This window comes from Pseudorca crassidens, chromosome 3 (genome assembly GCF_039906515.1).
Source record: "Pseudorca crassidens isolate mPseCra1 chromosome 3, mPseCra1.hap1, whole genome shotgun sequence".
NCBI classification, from domain to species: Eukaryota; Metazoa; Chordata; class Mammalia; order Artiodactyla; family Delphinidae; genus Pseudorca; species Pseudorca crassidens.
In genome coordinates, this window is record NC_090298.1 from 111,668,868 (window position 1) to 111,688,676 (window position 19,809).

Here is a 19,809-nt window from a genome sequence, read left to right on the forward strand (position 1 = left end):
TGCACACAGCCTGTAAGCCGACCTCTGCGGTCTGCAGGGAAAATGCCGACCATGTTTATTTTTCACCTGAGCCTGCAGGAAGTTGGGGGTTGGGGAAGAGGGAGGCGGGAGCAGCCCGGCCAGGCCCAAGCCCGACTTCAGAGCAGAGGAGACCGACCTCAGGAGTCCCTCATTTCCACCTCCTCCTGCCTGGCCCTGCCCTAGGGCCCCTTCTTGGCTCCAGCCTGCTCAGCAAGAGGAGGGCATGCTGGGGCACCAGAGTGAGGAATTTCCAGCCATGGGCCAATGAAAAGATCCCAGAAGGATGAGGACCGCCTTCGGGACGATAGGTTTTGAACCGGCATGGGGAAGAACAGTAAGAGCAATGCTGTGGCAGGAAGGACCGCCTCTGCTAAGGCTGTTCCCAGTCCAAGGGTCTCAGAGTCTAGACTCGTCCTGGAGTGCTGCAGTCTGGAGGGGGAGAGGGGAAAGGGGCTGTATGCAAAGGCCAAGAACAGGGGTCTTGGAGTGTGCTGATCAAGGAGTATGGTCTGCTGTTAGGTCTTTCATTTGTTTATACATCCCACCATGCTGGGAGCGCTTACTGAGTGCCCAGCGCTATGCCTGGCACTCTGCCCTCAGAGGTAAGAGATGAGGTTGTGTCGTCGAGATACTCAGGGACGGGTGGGGACGATCAACCCAGGCCTGCCTCCTTCCCTCGGAGGCAGGGCACAGTCACCATCAGGGGAGGAGAGGAGCAGAGCTCCAGTCACTGGGCTCCCCAGACACAGGCCAGGCCCCAGGCAACTCCACCCTGCTGGCTGGGCAGCCTAGCCCTGGGACAGCCTTGTGCTGAGGCCGTGGAGCGGGACGTTCCATTTGGCTGAGAGGGGCGTGGGGCACCAGGTCCTGCGCCAGACAGTTTCCCCTGGCTGCCACCACCGGGCATGCAGGGGGCTGGGGAGTGAGGCTGAGAGGCAGCCTGCACGAACGTGGGAAGGACTGGCCAGGCCCTCAGTGCTCTGCCCTGGAGCCCTGGCACCTCAGGGCCTCCACCTGCTGGCAGGTTCTCAGCCCCACCTCCACCCACCTGGCACTTCTCCTGTGGCCTGGCCACAGACCCCCGTCTAATGAGGCTTTTCCCCAGTTCCCAGGGAAGGCTGGGGGACAGGATGAGCCCTCTGTCCATCTGCTCCTGTCACACACATACATAACCAGGCCAGAGGCTATAGGCTGAGCTGGATTCTGAGGTTTCCTAGACCTAGAATGAGCTGTGTTACAACATGGAGCTTAAACAACCTGGCCAAGGAGGGTCAGCTCTAGCTGTCCCTCAGGTGACAGGGCTTCCTGGCCCAAACGAGCCTTCCCCGGGGAAGGTGGTGTGCTGCGAAACCTGCTGTGGAGCCACCCTCTCCCTGCCCTGGGCAGAGTGGGACTCCGGGACTGTCTTCCTAGAGCTGGCACCTTGGACCGCAGGCTCTGCTCCTAAGATTCCCCAGGGTCAGAGCTGCCTGTTCCACCAGCCAGGCTTATAACTCTGAGAGCTGAAAAGCCAGAGCCAAGGCTGAATGGCAGGGCCTTCTCTGAAGCAGAAGTTTAGATTTGAAAGCTCTGTGGTCTGCAGCGCCCTGTGGAGGGTGTTCATTCCACCCATTGCACCAGGGCTCCAGGCGTTTGTGCCCTTAGATGGCGAATAGTGGAATGCCTTCCACCAGGGTCCCAGGTTCCTGAGGGAGTGGGCCCTGAGGCTCATCTCCATGTGTGCCACAAGGCCTGGGATCTGGCTAATCCCTGTCCTAGGAACTTATCAGGGTAAAAAGGCCCCCGAGGTTTCCAGAAAGCTTTCCACCTTCATAGGCCCTTGGCTCCTGCTCCCAAAAATTCTAGGATAAAGCAGGGTTCTTTGCATCCATGACCAATGAGGTAGGCAGGGTTGATATGATCATGCTCATTTTACAAGGGGCATACTGGCCCAGGGTCCTATAGAGGAAAGGTCAATGAAAAAGGTCAGCAAGCCTAGAGCTGTACTTCCCAACCCACTTCCCATCCTGGCACAGTTAAAAATGACCACTGGAGTAACTGGAGGAAGAGGCTGGAGGCTGAAACAACCATGAGAAGTGCTGGGCATAGTGAGCAAGGAGCGAGGACGGTACTGGGGTTAGAGAGGTAGTTGGGGGCCTGATCCTGGAGCTCCATAGGCCTGGGCTGAGGAGCGACGTGATCTGATTTCTATGGCTGCTGGATGGAGGACTGAGGAAGCAGGAGGCTGCTGCAGTCGCCAGGTGAGACGTGACTGTGGCTTGGACTGGGTGGGGAAAGGGAGAAAGAAAGAAGTGGCTGGATTCTGTTATATTTTGAAAGTAGAGCCATTAGGATTTGCTGACAAATTGGAGGTGGAGTGTGAGAAAAAGAAGCGTCAAAGGTGACTCCAAGCTGTTTGGTCTCAGCCACTGGAAGGAGGGAGTTACCATTAACTGAGGAAGATGGAGAGGAATGTTTGGGGCAGGGAGTCAAAGGTTCTACTTTGGACATGTTGAATTTGGGGAGCATTTGGAGAGTGGAGTTCCTAGAAGTGGGGGCTGGAGATGTGGAGTCATCAGATGAAGACGTTTAAAGCCGTAAGCCTGGATGAGAGCAGCCTGGGAGGGGAGGATTGATAGAGAACTGAGGGCCAAGCTTGGGTCAGGTCAGGAAGAAGATAAAGAGCCAGAAACAAGGCTGAGAAGGAGTGGTCTCTGAGGTTAGAGGAAAATCAGGGAAGTGTGGCATTCTGGAATCGAAGTGAAGAAACTACCACAAGGAGGAGGGAGAGATCAGTTGTGTTCAGTGTGCTGAGAAGTCAGGTAAAATGCAGACTGAGAATTGACCGCTGAGTTCAGCAACATGGAAGTCCCTAGGGACCTTGACGAGTCACCTAGGGAAGTGATGGGGCAAGAGACTGGCCTGGATGAAGGGATAATGAGAGCTGAAGACTAGAGGCAGCAAATGGGGACAGCTCTGCTGAGGTCTGCAGTAAAGGGGAGCAAGACACGAGGTGGCAGCTGGAGGACTTACAGATGCGAGAAATAGCAACCTGCTGGTACCCTGGTGGGAATAAGACTGGGCTTGCAAAGTGCTGGGCACAGTGCCTGGCATGTGGCAAGTACTCAGTACATGAAGGGGTCACATTCCCCCACACCCCGTACCCCACACCTACTATCCCAGTCTACTCCTCTCTCTGTTGCCGGTCACCTGCAGGCCTGAGGGTCCTGTTTTCCACCTTCCATTCCCCCGCACGATCCCAACCTGTCACAGGTGAGTCTGGGTCCGTGCTGGGGATAAAAGAAGGCCTGGGAATGACAGGAGCTTCCCCCAGCTTGCTCAGGAAGCCCAGCCTTCACACAGCAACAGGAAGGTCCCAGCAACCAAAGCTTTGAACAGCATGGCCCTGTCTTCACTCTTCACAAGTGATGCTGCCAGTGGGCTGCCAGGCGTGTCTGCCATCTCCAGGCAGACCTCCTTTGGCATAATAAGATCAAAGTGTCTGGCCCATGTGAGGCCTGGCACCAGGGGGCTAGGGAAGCACTCTAAGTAACGTTTCCTCCTCACTCTTCAGGGTGAATGAAGGGCTTCTTACATGCCCCTTCCTCATTACCTGACACCTGACTACTTGAGCTCCTGGCTTTATCCTCACAGGAGCCATTTGAGACAAGGTAATAGGTGCTCAGGTATTGTAGTAAATTAGATCCAGGAACTGAACGTGGTTGGCAGACTCTTCCTCAAGCCCACAGTGGCGAGTCCTCGGAAGCTCTCCTGCGCTGCCCCAGGAGAGGCCTCTGGTCAGAGGTGAGGCATCGGCCTCAGGAAGTGGCTGTGATGCCAGATCCACGCCAGCCGCAAAGAAGGAGGCACCACTATTAGAGCATTAACTCCTGTCTGCCTGAGGACAGGAGGCAGGCTTATCATCCCTGGTATCCAAGACTCCTCCTGGTGGGCAGATGGATGAGCAGGGGACTGACAGGTGGCAGTGTGAGCAATTTACCAAGCCCTGAGGGGAAGGGTACAGCTTGTAGCCCAGCCTGAAGCTCCCCTGGAGGCAGGAATGTGGGAAAGGTGGTGGCCAGGGCTGTTGCTGGGAGGTGTGGGATCCTGTGCCCACCCGGGAGCCTCATGCCATGGCTACAGTGTGGCTCATACCTGCCCTTCCCTCTAGCCTCACTCTGGACCCCCAACAGCCAGTGCCGAAGGACCGGTGCCAGGCCTCCTCACCAAGAGCTACCTTCACCTTCCTCCAACCTGGTGATGACGGGATCATGAATCCCATCCACTACACAGGAGAGGAAGCCCAGAGATGTTAAGGAGTCTGGCTAAATTCAGCCAGTGAGAAATTTCACCTACAGGGTGGGAAGGAGCCCAGACTACCATCTCTCATGACTGTTGCCCCAGAGATGTCCCATTTCTTCTGTGTCGTGGGTTAGAAGTCACTCATCTGTGCTCCCAGCCAGCAGCATCCCCACAGGTGGACTTTTCCAAGTGGAAGCTGACCTTCAGTTTTAGATGATGTCTCCAGGGCCCTGGCCTGCAAAGGTGTGCACCGAGGATATGCAGAGCTAGGCCTTGGCCCTGAGCCGCAAACTCCCTGTGGTTGGGTCTCAGGGGAGCCCCCGTCCCAGTCTGAATATGAGTCAACTCATGACAAATCCATGTGACTAGCGTGAAAAGTAAGAGTCCTGCGGTGCTGAGGAAACAGGAAGTGTGGAGGCTGGGTGGGTTGGCCCTGGGGGGAGCCTGGCCACAGCTGGCACGACCTTGCCCCACCTCCCCTGAGTTAGAGAGCTGAGGGGGCCCCTTCCCTATGTCAACAAATCCTCTTAAGCCTGAGGTGGTTCCAGAGGGTCAGACTCAAGCCCCTCAATCTGGGGGCTAGAGGAGGGGGACAGCAAGCTCCAGGCTTAGGGCTGGAGGCTTGTGAGCAGCTCCCCAGACAGGCCATAGGGCCTCAGAGAAACGGGGAGATCTCTGAAACCAGGAGGCAGGAAGAATTTCCTGGGCAGGGGAAACGCCTCCTAGAACTGAGGGCCAAGAAAGACCGAGAGGCTCTCTAGTAGGAGACTGGACTGCTTGGGCAAAGTTGGGTGGGGGGGGGCAGGGCCCCTGGACACCAGGTGGCCTGAGTGGGGTCCTGTCCAGTGCAGCCTGTGGCTTTGATCACCTCCACTTTTCTCTGGTGGTTGGGCTGCCGCCACACAGCTAATTGGGGCTCTTCCCGTATGTGCACCCCGGTCTCGTGCCTTCCTCTCTCAGGTCCCCCACATTCACCCACCCTCCTCGTTTTTCAGCACAACAAGGCCAGTCAGCCTTCCCACGGCGTTCCCCAACTCTCTCCTCTCTATGACCATTTCAGCAGCCCACACCCCACACCTGCTCCAGCCGACATCAGCCAGAAGCAAGGTATGGATCCTGGATGGGAATGGCCCAACAAGACCCAGAGCCGGGGAGTGGGGAGATCAAGTCCCAGCCTTCTGAGACCAGGTGGCTAGACCCTTTTTGTAAGTGGAGAACCTGGGGCTGTGCAAACTCAGGGCCCCTCGAACATGCCCAACAGATTGAGGAGCCTGAGGGCACCAAAGGTTGGGGAAGGTGGTACCTGGTCAAAATCTGAAGGCTTCAGGTTGAGGTAGGAGCCTAAATCCTGCGTGACTACCCAATACCAGTATGGGAGTAGGCCTCTGTGTAAAACTGATAAATATAAAACTTGTAGTCTTTCCCTCCCCCAGTGAGAAAATGGAAAGTGGTGGTTGTGATGGCTGATTCACCTCAGCCTCGGGCAGAGTCATTCTGAAATCAGCCATTGTCGGCTGTGGGAAACCTGCTGACTCAACCCTGGGGAGGAGGGGGCACGGGGGGATGGGTGGAGCCCTGGCTCCCCAGGCCAGGGGGTCTGCCTCCTGCCCGGAAAGCCAGGCTAGAGCCCCCAGCAGAGAGGCCCCAGTTACAGACCAGCATTGGACCAGGGTGTGGCAAGGTCTGGCCTCCCACTCCTGAATGACTCCAACTCTGCCACTGTCCAGCCACTGTCCCGTAGGCAAGTCACCCAAACCCTCTGCCCTTGATTTCCCTAGCCTGTAAATGGGGCACTGTTATCACACTGGGATAGTCCTGAACAAACCAGTATGTCTGGTCCTCCCTCTAGCACACGGAGATGGGATCCTAGGAGGGCCCCACAGGAGGCTCCAGGATGCAGTAACTAGCTGAAGTGGCCTCCAGGTCAGACTGGCTCACTTACTCGGCCCCTCTCCACTGCAGGAGTTCACAGGCCTCTGCAGACCCCTGACCTCTCTGGCTTCTACTCTCTGACCTCAGGCAGCATGGGACAGCTCCCGCACACTGTAAGCTGGTGAGTGAGGGCCCAGTGGGAAAGGGGCACCTTGCGCTGGTTGGACCCATACCTGCCCTTCCATTTTCCTCCTCCACCCTTCTGTGCTGAGCACCCAGATGCCAGCTCTGTACAGGTACCAGGGGCTGGCCAGCAGCTCTATCCATGCCTCAGCTAGCCAGACATACTCCCTTTGGGAAGGCAGGAGACCTAGCCCCTGGTCCTAGCCCTATCACACTCTGCCGTAACGTCTAAGACTTGGACGGGAGAACCCTGGGCTGTTCAGGGCCATATGAGTATGTGAGGAAGAAAAAGTAGGCCTGACCGGGGACGTGGCAGCATGCATGGCCACAAGAGAAGCTGTTGCTTCTCAGTGGCCTGGTGGACAGAGGGATAGTTCCCACTTGCCTCAGTGTCTACTGCTGGCTGGTCCCTTCCTTGGCTGAGCTGCTTGAAGGGCAGGGTCCTTCTTGCCCCTATGGTGCCTGCTTCAGTCCAAGCCCCTGGCATTCTGCTTGGAGACTCTGCTAAGGCTGGGCCAGGGAAAGACAGCCTGGATCTCATTCGGCAGGCCCAACTGTGAGCCAAAGGGCCCGTCTTCAGCTGGAGCTGGGCCTTGGCAGAGTACGTGACCCTTTGTTCATCGTGCGCAGTTTGACCTAGGCAGGTCTCTAGCCTCTCTAGGTTGGGGCAATTACCCAAAGGCAGGAAAGCCTGGCTTCCCAGGAAGGCAGAGCAGGCCAGAAGCCCAACCTGGGGCCCACCTGCCCCTTCCTACTTGCCCTTTATCCACGTTCAGCTCACTCTTCCCTGTCCAGATTGTCTCTGGATAAAGCTCGACCTTGAATACAAATCAGGACTACCCTTACGAGTCCCCGCAGGATTTAAGTGCACCGGGCAGGTTCTGGGAACCAGAGCAGCACTGCTGAAGCTGGTTGATCCTCCGGTCCCTGCCCTCTCAGAACTCAGTCCACCTAGTGCACACGTCAGGCAAGAGGCCAATTACAGAGCACTGTTAGCAGTGCTTTGAGGACTGTAGAAGCCTGGAGGGACACCTCATCCAGTTTGGGATCTCAAGGGCTTTCAGGAGAAAGGGTGTTTTGGCCAAGCAAGACCTTGACAGATGACCAGGAGTTTGAAACAAAGTGGGACAGAAGAACAGTCCTAACAGTGTCAACAGTGAGTGCAAAGGTCTTAAGGCAGGTATGCAGGTATCAAGCCCGAATTTCAGGAGGTGAGGCTGGAGGGACCCCAGGGACCTACTAACCTGGGTCCCAGGAGAATGCTGCCATTTCTACCCCTTATACATGAGTAGAGGGAAGGTAAGCCTGTAGAGCAGGGGTTAGGAACCGGGCCGCACAGCAGGAGGTGAGCGGCAGGGCGAGCCCCAGTCCGTGGAAAAACTGTCTTCCACAAAACCGGCCCCTGGTGCCAGAAAGGTTGGGGACCGCTGCTGTAGAGGGAAAGGTTGCCCTCTGGTGGCACGTGTTTAAAATATACACTAGAGTAGTCCAAGCAGAAGCCAATTTGCCTTATTACACTAGGGGTCAGGCCCAAGCAAGGTGGGGAAGTCGTTCCCCACATTTGGCAAGTAGCCAGACTGCTAACAGCTATCTCTCCCAACCACAGGCCCAGCCCTCCTCTCTACCCCCTGTCCCCTTCCTGCGGATATAGACAGCACTTCCCTGCCCCCACCGCAGCCCCTGGCGCCCCCTACCCCAGGTGAGTCCCCTACCCTGCAGCTAGGCTCCTGCTTCCTGTTGCCCAGGCTTCAGTGCCCACAAGAGGCCACGCCCAGGCCAGTGCTTGCCCTGTGTCAATCGTCTGTCCATCCGTCCGTCTGTCATTCTCCAGCCCCATGCTGCCCTATACCTGAGAATGAAGCCAGTGGGAGTGCAGGAGGCCTAAGCCCAGGCCATACAGTGCAAAGCACAACAGAGCAGCCAGAGACAGTGCATGTACACGTGTGCAGGTGTGTGTGCAGTCACCTCTGTTGTGCATCCTGCTGAGCAAAGGATGAGTCAGGACAGCAACCCCTGAGCTCTGCCCAAGCTGAGGCAGAAACTTTTACATGCATCTCCAACCTCTGGCCCTTAGGGGCCACCTGCTCAGTTATTCCATACCTGTGCAAGCAGTAAGGGACAGATTGGTATCCATAGAACATCAAGAAAGTAAAGTGGGAGCTATGTGTATATGTGTGTCCTTTCACTTGGCTCACTCCCTCAGTGACAGGCTTGTGCGCAGGTATGGAACAAGGAATTCAACAGACATCTGTAGCCCACAGCCCCAGGGTGGGAGGTATAGACACAGCAGCAGCAGTTGAATGGGCTAGCTGGGTGATGGGGAAGCCCCGAGGAGACCCCAGCCATGTCTGATGGGTCAGGGAAGGCTTCATGAAGAGGATAACATCTCTTGAGTGAGGGAAACAAAGGGAACATCAGTAACTGGAGATGGCTGGGGGTGGGAAGTGATGGGAAATGGGGTGGGGGGGTGGGGCTAGAAATGTCAGCAGAGATGGCCATACAGGACAGTGCAAGCCCTAGGGAGGAGCCTGGGTTTTATTCTGTGGGCAGTGGGGGAATTTCAACAGAAGTGGCCAAGAGCATTCAGGTGTTTTTAAAAGGTCACTCTGGCTGTTATATAGAGAGAGGCCTTGAGGGGTCAAGGAGGAAAATAAGGGCAGCCACAGGCTGAGGCTGAGCTGGTGAGGGCAGGAGGTAAGAAGGGGACAGATTCAAAAGCTATTCAGAGCTTCAGTAACCACCTGAATTTGACATACATGTAGATTTTTGCATCGTGTCTGTGCAGTGTGTTGGGAGCAGGTATTTGTATGTATTTCTGTGTACTTGTATGCAGGTCAGTGGAGGTGGGTATCTGTTCACCCTCTTGTATTGTGTCCAGAGATCTGGCCCGTACATACCTGGCTCATTGTTAACTCTTCTTCTGCCTTTAGGTTCACCCATCCACCCCTGATGCTAGGTTCCGGTGTACCTGGTCACCCCGCAGCCATCCCCCACCCAGCCATTGTGCCCCCTTCAGGGAAGCAGGAGCTGCAGCCCTATGACCGCAGCCTGTGAGTGAAAAGACACTCAATGGGGACTGGGGGTGGGACAGGTAAGCAGACCTCAAGATACACATTCCTCCCCCCAGGCCCAAGCCTGCTGCCTGGAAGCTCCAGGGACTGCCAGGAGGCCTCTGGCCAAGCCGTCCTTTGGCAATTGCCACTGACCAGTTTTTTGATCCTCAGAAGCAGGAAGGGAGTGGGTGGATTTAGTTTGAGCCAAGAGGGGAGGGGTTCTCCTTACTTAGCTGCAAAATTCCTATAAGGAACTATAAGTTACTTAGCTCTGCTCACCTACTTTGGGGCAGCTAAAAAAAAGATCCCATTTAAAAAACCCTAGTATCCAGGCACTTACACATACACTGGACACACTAGAGGAGAGTGGTAGCATCAGGACACCGTGGGGGCCCCTGAGTGATCTGTTCATGTGTCCTTCAGGAAGACGCAGGCAGAATCCAAGGCAGAGAAGGAAGCCAAGAAGCCAACCATCAAGAAGCCTCTCAATGCCTTCATGCTGTACATGAAGGAGATGAGAGCAAAGGTCATTGCAGAATGCACACTCAAGGAGAGCGCTGCCATCAACCAGATCCTGGGCCGTAGGGTGAGGCCACGGGGCAGGTGGGCTGGTAGGGGTGGGCCCTGACTACCTTCACCCCGGTGCAGCCTGCTGACTCCCTGATGCACCTCCATCTGCTCCCCTTCCCCTCTGCAGTGGCACGCACTGTCCCGGGAAGAGCAAGCCAAGTATTATGAGCTGGCCCGCAAGGAGAGGCAGCTGCACATGCAGCTCTACCCAGGCTGGTCGGCGCGGGACAACTACGTGAGTGGCCAACACGCAGTAGGGGAACCTTCAAGATGCCAGGCCACAGTCTCACCAGGGAAGTTGGGACTACTGTCCTGAAGGCACAGAGGAGGAGGGGAGGTGGTAGAATAGAGGGTCCAAGGCCTCCCATGGCTAGCTCAGAAGAGGATCAGATGAGGGGAGCTGCCCCTAAAGGCAGGCTCATTCTCCCCAGGATGTACTTCCACACAGGGCTGTTGTCCAGTACTTGACTGGGCTACATCAGCACAAGCGGAGGAAAGGGCCCGGAAGTCACCTCCTGCATTCAGGAAGGAGACCAGTGTGGGAAAGGGAGGAGGCCCCAACTGCTCCGTGGTAACCTAGCAAAAAGTGCAATCAAGAAACACCAGGGCCCCCAAGTCAGAGGGAACTGTGGACCTGGAATCCCAGCGGCAGCCAGACTAGGCAGCAGGCTGCAGGTGTCCCAACCACTCGCTCACTGGGGTTACAGTGTCCACCTCCCAGCATCCTCTGAGCATCCTCCACTTTGCTCCCTGCAGGGGAAGAAGAAGAGGCGGTCACGGGAAAAGCACCAAGAATCCAACACAGGTGAGGCCTTCCCTCAGCAGTAGTGGAGGCTCCTCTCGGGTCCCCAGCTCACGAGCGGCCCTGCTCTGGCCCAAGAGAGGGGCAGAGTACTGAGCCATGAACCTTTAGGGCCTGGGCCCTCTGGAAACAAGGCCTGCATCTCACAAGTCAACCCCCCACAGGAGGAACAGCTACACTAAGTCCCAGGGAAGACCTGCAGAAGCCAATTCTTAGAGCAGTGCTTTGTGACCCGCCACACACACACCCTTGCAAGCCCTGCTAGTGGCCAGCCTCTGCCAGAGAAGCTAGTGAGGAACTGTTTGATTCAAGACTAAACCCAAATACTGCATCCTGGTTAGCTCTGCGGAGGTGAGCAGCAGGCTGTCTGGGTGAAGGCTGAGCCAGGCCCCATGCTTGAGCCCAGCAGTCACACAGCCTGTTGGCTGGTGCCTAGCAATTTCTCTATCGCCCCACCCCCAGTTCTCACGGAGGCGCAAAGTGCTCTGTATAGAGGACTCGGGAGGCCGCACCCTGCCTCAAGTCTTCCTCTGGGTGAATTCCTGTCCCAACTCTGATACTTCACACTCCGCATCCACGAGTGACTTTCTCAGCTGTGCTGCCCCACACAGGGAAGCTGGAAGCTAGGACTGGGGCACGGGAGAGTCCTCAGTCCTTTTTCTAAGGTTGAAGAATGGGCTTTACTTTCCTTCTGGAAAAGTATTAGCATAGGCTTAAGCTACAGCCGCAGGGGATATGGGTCAGGCAGATTGCACACTGGCAAAGATGAAGAAAAACTGGATAAAATGGGCAGGGAGTTGGCGGGGTGGGGGTGGGGCCCTAAGGCAGAAGAGGCTTGATCCCCACGGGCCCCCCAGGTTCTTCTCTGAGCTCCCTTGCTGCAAGGGGCCCCACAAGCCACAGAGAGGAGCCAGTCTGATAGGGTCCCCTCCCTCCCCACCCCCGCCGTTCTTCCCACTGCCTCTACACTGCCAGCTGGGTGCCACCCTTTCCTGATACCTTGGCTTTGGGCCCTGGGGCTCCCACTAGGGCTGGCTGTGCCGTGGAGAAGCCCTTGCCTGTAGGGACTGTGGGGTATCTGTGACTGGCTAACACTGATGTTACCTCTTCTTTCTGGGCCCTGCTCTGCCCTGCTGCCTGCCTGCTCGCCCTCTGCCCTGCTCTGCCCCTCTGGCATGGCTGTGAGCAGACCCTGGCTCGCCTAAGAAATGCCGTGCTCGCTTTGGCCTCAACCAGCAGACGGATTGGTGTGGTCCGTGCAGGTGGGTTTGTCCCCACCACTGTCCTCCCTTTGCTTCAAGCTGCTTCCCTTACTCTCTGCACATGTTCTGCTGGGCCTGCTGCCCTCCTCTGGCCCCTAGCCCCCAACATACCCGCAGACTGGGGAGCCCATGCCTCCTAAGAATGGGAGTGAACACAACAGCTCGTGGGGAAGACTACTTGGGTCTAAGAGGAAGGAGGAGAGACAATGCTCTAGGAGGAAAGGAAAGGCAGACTTAGAAGGTATTTCTGGTACCTGGTGCCCAGGGTTCCCTGGTAATGTTGGTCTGGTGCTTATCAGGCCTAGCAGGTCCTCAGCAGACAAATCACACACACAGCATTTAAATGGCCTGAGCCCCTGTTCCCAGGCCTCAAAGTCATCATGGTCCACCAGCTCCCTCACTTCTTCCAGTTGGGATCCCTGCTGTACCATACCGAGCCCTAAGAATAACGAAGTGACTGTAGTAGAGAAAAACCTGAATAACCTAAATGCCCAGTGGCCATGTGACTTATATCACGTACCTGCTGAGACCAGCGGGCTCAGAGAGGTAGGGAGATGAACAGAGGTACCCCTGGTAGCCATACTCAGACCCTGTGGCATTAAACCTATATGTTTCACCATACAACAGAGAAATATTTGTGTATGGGAAAAGAAAGTATACCTACCAAATGGCTAAAGTTGCCTAGTTGAGGTTCAGGCCAGGCCTGCTAGAGCCAAGGCTCAGGCTGCTCCAGGCAGTAAGTTCACTGACTCTAGGGAATACTTGTCCAGCCCCTATGAGTGCCCACCATACTCCCTGTCCAAGGGCAAAGAGTTATTTGGGGGAAATAAGTATGTGTGTGTGTGTACACATGATGGGAGGCAACCCTGTTCTCAGAGGAGGCCCTATTCCATCCATTCCACGCTACTCAGAAACAAAGTGTTGTCCAGAGAATAAGATGGTAGACAAGTCACTGTCCAGTTCTTTCCCTTCTCTGCCCCTAGCCTAGCTCTGAGCATTTGGATTGCTCAGCCCTAGAAGCCACAAGCCCATTGCAGCCCCCCCACCCCACCCCCCGCCGCTTCCTTAATCAGATCTGAGCCCCCCAAATGTGAAGCAGAGCCTCAACAGCCTAGACTAGGAGATAGCTGCCCTGGAAGATAGCAGGCAGCCCACAGGCCAAGCTACAAAAGGTCCCTGTGCCACCTTGTGGTTCTGCTGGGAGCTGCACCTGTCCCTAGGTCTGGGCCAGGCTCAGCAGTTGTAGCGCTAAGCATGAAGGCACAGACATATCACCTAAGTCATGGGGAGCTAGGCCTACGCAAGGACAGCATTTTTTGGTTGTGGAGTATGACTATGAATTCACCCTCTGTTTACAGATAACTCTCTTCACTATTCCTAGGAGGAAAAAGAAATGCATTCGGTACTTACCCGGAGAAGGCCGCTGCCCCAGCCCCGTTCCTTCCGATGACAGTGCTCTAGGCTGCCCCGGGTCCCCAGCTCCCCAGGACTCACCCTCGTACCTCCTGCTGCCCCACTTCCCCACAGAACTGCTTGCTAGCCCTGCGGAACTGGCGCCTACATCACCAGGTCTCTCGGCCACTCTCAGCCTCCCAGACCCCTGGGCCCCCTCAGGCTCCTCACAGCAACCTGCAGAGTACACAGGTACAGCAACAGGAATCTCAGAGACAGGCAGCCTAGCATGCACAGGACACATGGCTTCCTCCAGGGGCCCACCCTCTGAGAGGAGACGACAGAGCCCCAAAGCACGTGGAAACCGGCCAGGGGCCCTGTTGGCTCCCTCTCAGAGTCCAGGCCCTGGAGATTTCAGAGGCTGCACATCTTCTGCCTGAACATGGGGCCATCAATTCAAACTGCTCCAAGTGGTGGGAATTAGATCTGCGTTGTGTCATTTGATTAAGGGCATCCCCTCATGCCTATGGCAGACTGGATCTATTCTTTTTACCATCTGTCTTGCTAGCCAGATGCCCCTCCCTGCCTCCCTTGCTTTTCTGCTATAGGTCATAGATGGACTGGACTGAGCCCAACTGCTTTCCCTACTTCCCCCACCCAACCCCACCACTGCCACACCCTCCCCATACAAGATACTTCATGGACCAAGAACAAGCTGGTTTACCAAACAATATGTAAGCATGGTCACAACCACAAAGCTTAAGACAACAGTGTTTCTCTCTTAAGGGCCTGGAGAAGCCCTGTTTACAGAAAACCAGCTGCTATCTGTAAGCTGGACCAAAGGAAGCTTCTTGCCACGTTCTTTGGAGCTTACAAGAAGAGGAGTGAATGGAATAGGTTAAATTTAGGCCTATCACCCTAGCCAACAGGAATAACCTGACACCACCTTAAAGGCAAGTGTGGGTGGTGAGGGTATGTGGCTCTAGTTCAAATTACTCAGAAATGTTTCCTAAGGAACTCAACCACCTAAGAAGCCCTGATACCAAATGCCTCAGTCACTAGTGGCTGCAGTCAACAGTTCAAGTAAGTCATGGCTCAAAATCCAGTGTGCATCCCTACCTGCTCTTGAGAGCCTTTTTCACAGATCCAGTTCCAGCCTATCCACACCATTCTAGCCAGCTCTCAGACAGTTGTAAGAGGGCAAGCCAAACCTCAGGACAACCAGTGTCTATCTTCCAGCGTGAAAGTAGGCCAGCTTCAGTTTCCCTATGGGGCTGCAGGAAGAAAGACTATTACAACCAAAGCAAGGAGCCCAGAAAACCTCTAGTGGTGGACATCGGGTTTGCACCACAGCCTACTTTAACCCATTTCTGAGCCAAGCTTCAACCCTGAGCCTTACAAAACAAATCTTTAATTTAACTTAGTTGGGTTTTTTGCCTCCTCTTCACTGTACATAGCCTGAGTCCAAAGAGAAAGGGCTATACCCCCGTACCCACACACACCTTCAACAAAAGCCTTTAGTTCCTACTTTAGCCACTGGCTTCTCAGAATCCAAAGATCGTATGTTCTGGTGTAGTGTTGCAAGAAGTCTTGAGAGAAAAAAGGACCATTGTAGTATTCAAAATATTTTTGTATTGTTAATGCATATTACAGAAAAACTTTTCTGATATGAGAATAAAGATACTTTTTACTGGGTTTCTTTTTCAAAGCTTGACTCTGAGGAATAAGCTGTTTCAGTGACAGAGTATAACACTCTTTCCTTTTCTTTTCCACAGCCACAAAGTTTATTCTCTATTATGGTACACATGTTCTCAAGACGTTGAACCTACACAAGCCAGGGATTGACTTGTCATCTCTCCTTAAGGGGCTTGGGCCCTGCTCCAACCCAGAGAGCGGGGCTCATGCTAGGTATAAGTTCCCATTGCAAGCCTTGATCTTAACCCCCCAGTCCTCTGAGCTCACCCCTGATGCAGGCACAGGCCAACCTACCCCACTGCTCATATGAGAATGGACTGGAAACTGCCGCCACAGCCCCTAGGAAAACCCAACCAGAAATAGGCACGTATCATCACTGGGCTCCATTTTCCTCTGAAGGCAGAGAGAAAAGACAGAAGTACATAGCCTATTTTGAGGAAAACGAACACACAGGAATCTTTTATAACCTGGTATCATCATAAAATCCAAAAGATGGGTATTTTAAGAGCACCCTTTCCTCCCAAAGACTGTAAGGTACATGAAATATTTCTTGAGGTAGTCATATTCTTATACAAAACTGAAGACTGATAAATCTACAATCTTTTTCCACAGCAGTTTCCATCATGTTTAAGTATAAACTTCTTGAGACCCATCACGAATATAAAAGGTGTCACAAAGCCACCTCAAAAGGTCAGTCAACCATTAGGTACAAATGGTGGGCAAGAAGTATTACAACAGCCAGCTGCTGGGTCACCATAATGTATTGTAATTTTCACTTAACAGAGTTAGTTTTTTGGATTTTATGTTTAAAAATATAAAGAAAGTCATCTTCCAGAGTAGTGTCTATTTAAAGTAGGCCACTGAAAGTTGTAATCCTAGACTTGCCTTTTTCTGCAAGGGTGCTAGAGGAGACCAGCCATTCTCTTGACATCTGTCCCATTTAAAGAATTCCGCTCTGGCTACTGGCCTAGTTGTTTCAAAAAACATTTTAACCAAGGCTTATGCAAGACTGGGTTGCTGCATCTGATCTGGTGTCTTATTTACAGCACAGGGGGTACATGAACAATGCACTCTTTGTGTATGTGAGGGTAAAGAGGGGGGCTTTGGCAACTTTGTTAAAATCAAACCAGCCTTTTAAAAGAAACTGACTTCAAAGAGGAAACTCAAATCTTCCTAGATCATACCAGCACATTCCTGTGAGGGCATGGGGTGACTTGAGAGTGTAGCCCCAAATTCAACTTCAAATACCACAGCAGTCCCACCTCATTTCCAGCCAAAAACATGCTGTTTTCTGAGACATAAGACATCCCAACCTCCCTTACACATTCCTAGACAACTGGCAGATTTGCTTGAAATACAGATCTTGATCCCTCCCCTGTTACGGCTGCTCCCCCTGCCCTCAAGTCAGAAGACATGGTGAGGGCTCAGCCCAACAAGCTAGCAGCGCATTCCCAGGTCTCCCAATTTGAGGGTGTTTCCCCCTTTACAGGAAGCTCTGTGGCTAGACTCTCTTCTGAACTGTAACTACATTCTGGATGGCCCAGAAGCTGCCCAGCTCTATTCAGTGTACCATAAGCCTGGCTAGGAAGGCCACATGTGCAGTGAAGCAGAATGGTTCTTTACATTGTTCCAAAGAATAAGAAAGGAATCAGTTCCTGCATGCATTTCTACGGGGGGGGGGGGGAAAAAAACAGCGTTGAAGGAACAAGGGTAACACAGACTTGCCAGGCCTATAAGATTTGAGACCAAAAACTAATTCATTATATTAAAGCTGAGTTGGCTTTTCTATGAGGTTAGAAAAGCTGCTTTAGCATGCCTGTTTCTCAGGTCTCTTGAGAGTTTAAGAGTTCACCAAGGGTCCTTGAAACAGCTGGCAACCAAAGCAGAACCTGGTTCCTAGGTTGTGTCAACTCCCCCAATCCCAACTACTGCGATCACCTTCTGTTTCAGATCTCAAATCACCATGGGCTTCTTTTTAACTCAGGCTCCCAAAGTCTGTACTGGTCTGCTTGTCCACACTGGGCAGTGGGGGTCTGAGAGGAGCTATAACTGAATGTACTCAGGGAGTACAGCAGGGAGTTTTACAACAGAGAATATAGATGGGGATATTCCCATAGTCAATTCCCTCGAATAAAAGCCCACCTTAGATCAAGAGACATTTTGAAGTTGTTAAGAACAGTTATGGGACTGGACAAAGAGTTAACTGGAAAGGGCATAATTCTGTCCTAGGGTAGGGGTAGGAACTATCCTATCCCTAGCAGTCCCCATGAGTTAGGTCACTAGCAACCTAAAGTAAGGGATATTTCAGCAGCTATGAATTATAAGGGAGATAGTTACTAGTTCAGGCTGACACTTCTTTAAAGTTCACCCGGGGCTCTGGACCAGATGTTCCTTTTTTATTCAGGTGTTCTCACATTCCTTTATCTGAAGTCTTGTTCTTTCAGGCATGTGCAGTCAATGGCGGGGCGGGGAATGGAGGAGTAGAAATTAGGTTCTAGACACACACACACACACACACACACACACACACACACACACACACACACACACACACACACACACACACACACACACACACACACACACACACACACACACACACACACACACACACACACACACACACACCCCTCTTGAATATATATATATCTGAGTTTCTTCTGTATCCCCACCCTTCCTATAAGCCTCCTATGACAGAAATATCTGCAAAGCATCTGAAGCAGGTAAAAGTTAGAGGATGTGAAATGGCACATTCAGCACTCAAAGGAAAAATACCAATTTGCAACATATACAGGTGGAAGGTTCTGAAGGTGAGAGTACTTTTATGCAACAGGCTGATCCTCAGAGTGAAAGAAGAGGCCGGCATATGGCAGGTTAATAAGTTGAGCAAATGACTCCTGAACATGTCAAGTTCAGCAGTGTCAGAAGGTCATGAGAACTAGAGACATGGAAGCAGGTATTGTTGTGAGCAACTATATTCCTCCTACAAAATGCCTCTCAGTATTGGCACACAGACCAGATATAGCCAACAGTGCAAAATACTGCAAGGAAGCAAGTATGTTATCCATAAGTTAAACTGTCACTCAAAAGAAGTCCCACACTGGAAATTGCTCAAACAAGAGCCCCTTCACCAACACCGTTATGCCACCAACAATGCCGATATCCACTGACAACTCAACAGGAAGGGTAGCATTCAGCCTACCTGCTTAGGTGTTCAAATGGCTAAATCTTGGGCTAAGGGACATGTTATAAACTTACATCGTTCTTCATCTTGTGTACACATACAGTTCTTACTCATTCTGTTTTTTGAAGGTAGTGACTTTTAACAATAGTAACCAAGAAGAAGGCATCAAGACTCTAGTTGTAAAGTCCTCAATATTCAGAATACTTTAATAATAATAAAAACATTCTGGTTCACTCAAGAACTGCACTGCCTAACATGAGTCTGATGAATACTCTTCCTACAATGTCACCAAAATTCTTTCACCAATCCAGCTTTAATATCTCTTTCCAGACTATATTCTCTAGCAGGCCTAATGACACCCAACTTCTGCTACTAGTTCCAGACTGAGCACACTGCTTTCTCCCTCACCTTGGCATCCCTCCACCCCAACCAAATCCAACTTGACCTTTGAAACCAAGTTCTTCATGGAACCTTTCCTAGACCCTTCCAGCTCTGCAGCCCCAATTCGCTCACTAATGTTCTGTCTCAGAACATTTTTATTATTCATTTCCTCCCAGCAGTATTTATCTCTGCCTCCTAAGCTACACCAAAATCTCCTAAGAAGGCAACCATGTCTTATACTTCCTACAAAGAAGCCAGGAGCTACACTTCAGGGATTTAACCATTTCATGTGCTTACCCTTTACTTGCAATCTTCTCCCTTATTCCCTCCTGGTTTTCATACAAATCCAGACAATTGAAGATTATCACCTTTTTAAAGCACAAGCAACTCATAGGAGAACATTTATTTGGTACCTTCCCATTTCAATGTATACTGAGCTTTATAAAAATAATCAGAAACATCTTCAAATGGAATTGGTGGCAACCAAAAGTTAAGCTTTGAAAGATGAGATTCTGATGGATGTGGATAAGGTAAAGGCTGTGCTCAGATCAAAGGGTCTGCTGCTCTGTTTCCCTGGTGAAACCACTTTGTCTCCCTGTTCAAACTGCCGTATTAAGAGCCCGGGCAGGACTTCCCCGGTGGCACAGTGGATAAGAATCCGCTTGCCAGTGCAGAGGAAACGGGTTCAATCCCTGGTCCGGGAAGATCCCACATGCCATGGAGCAGCTAGCCCATGCACCACAACTACTGAGCCCGCGCGCCACAACTACTGAAGCCCGCGTGCCTAGAGCCCATGCTCCGCAACAAGAGAAGCCACCACAAGGAGCAGCCCACGCACCACAACAAGGAGTAGCCCCTGCAAGCTGCAACCAGAGAAAGCCCGCACAATGCAACAAAGACCCAACGCAGCCAGAAAAAAAAAAAAAAAAAAAAAAAAATCACGTGGTTTGGAGTATCTGCCTGCCCTGAGTCATGTGCCTATAGTGACTCACTGCTACTCTCCTCCTTCTCCAGCTAGTTCCAGACTAAGCTCAGAATTACCATGGCACCATGTTACAGAGCTGCAGTCCTAGCAGTCTACCAAATTACAATACAGATCTTGCTTGATCAATT

General features: G+C 52.6%; 1 protein-coding gene across 4 annotated transcripts in view; it reads left to right on the top strand.

Annotated features, from left to right (window-relative positions):
- Window positions 1-15,131, top strand: part of TCF7 (transcription factor 7) — a 32,539-nt gene extending 17,408 nt beyond the window's left edge. The window contains exons 4-11 of one of the 4 annotated variants that reach the window (XM_067731752.1): window positions 5,298-5,409; window positions 6,265-6,355; window positions 7,964-8,056; window positions 9,288-9,407; window positions 9,834-9,996; window positions 10,108-10,215; window positions 10,737-10,785; window positions 13,403-15,131. In XM_067731752.1, coding sequence (XP_067587853.1) covers window positions 5,298-5,409; window positions 6,265-6,355; window positions 7,964-8,056; window positions 9,288-9,407; window positions 9,834-9,996; window positions 10,108-10,215; window positions 10,737-10,785; window positions 13,403-13,425 — 759 coding nt within the window. In that variant the 3' untranslated portion in view covers window positions 13,426-15,131. The remainder of the gene's footprint in view (window positions 1-5,297; window positions 5,410-6,264; window positions 6,356-7,963; window positions 8,057-9,287; window positions 9,408-9,833; window positions 9,997-10,107; window positions 10,216-10,736; window positions 10,786-13,402) is intronic. The other 3 variants (XM_067731751.1, XM_067731754.1, XM_067731753.1) reach the window with 3 other exon arrangements.
- The last annotated feature ends 4,678 nt before the right edge of the window (window positions 15,132-19,809 follow it).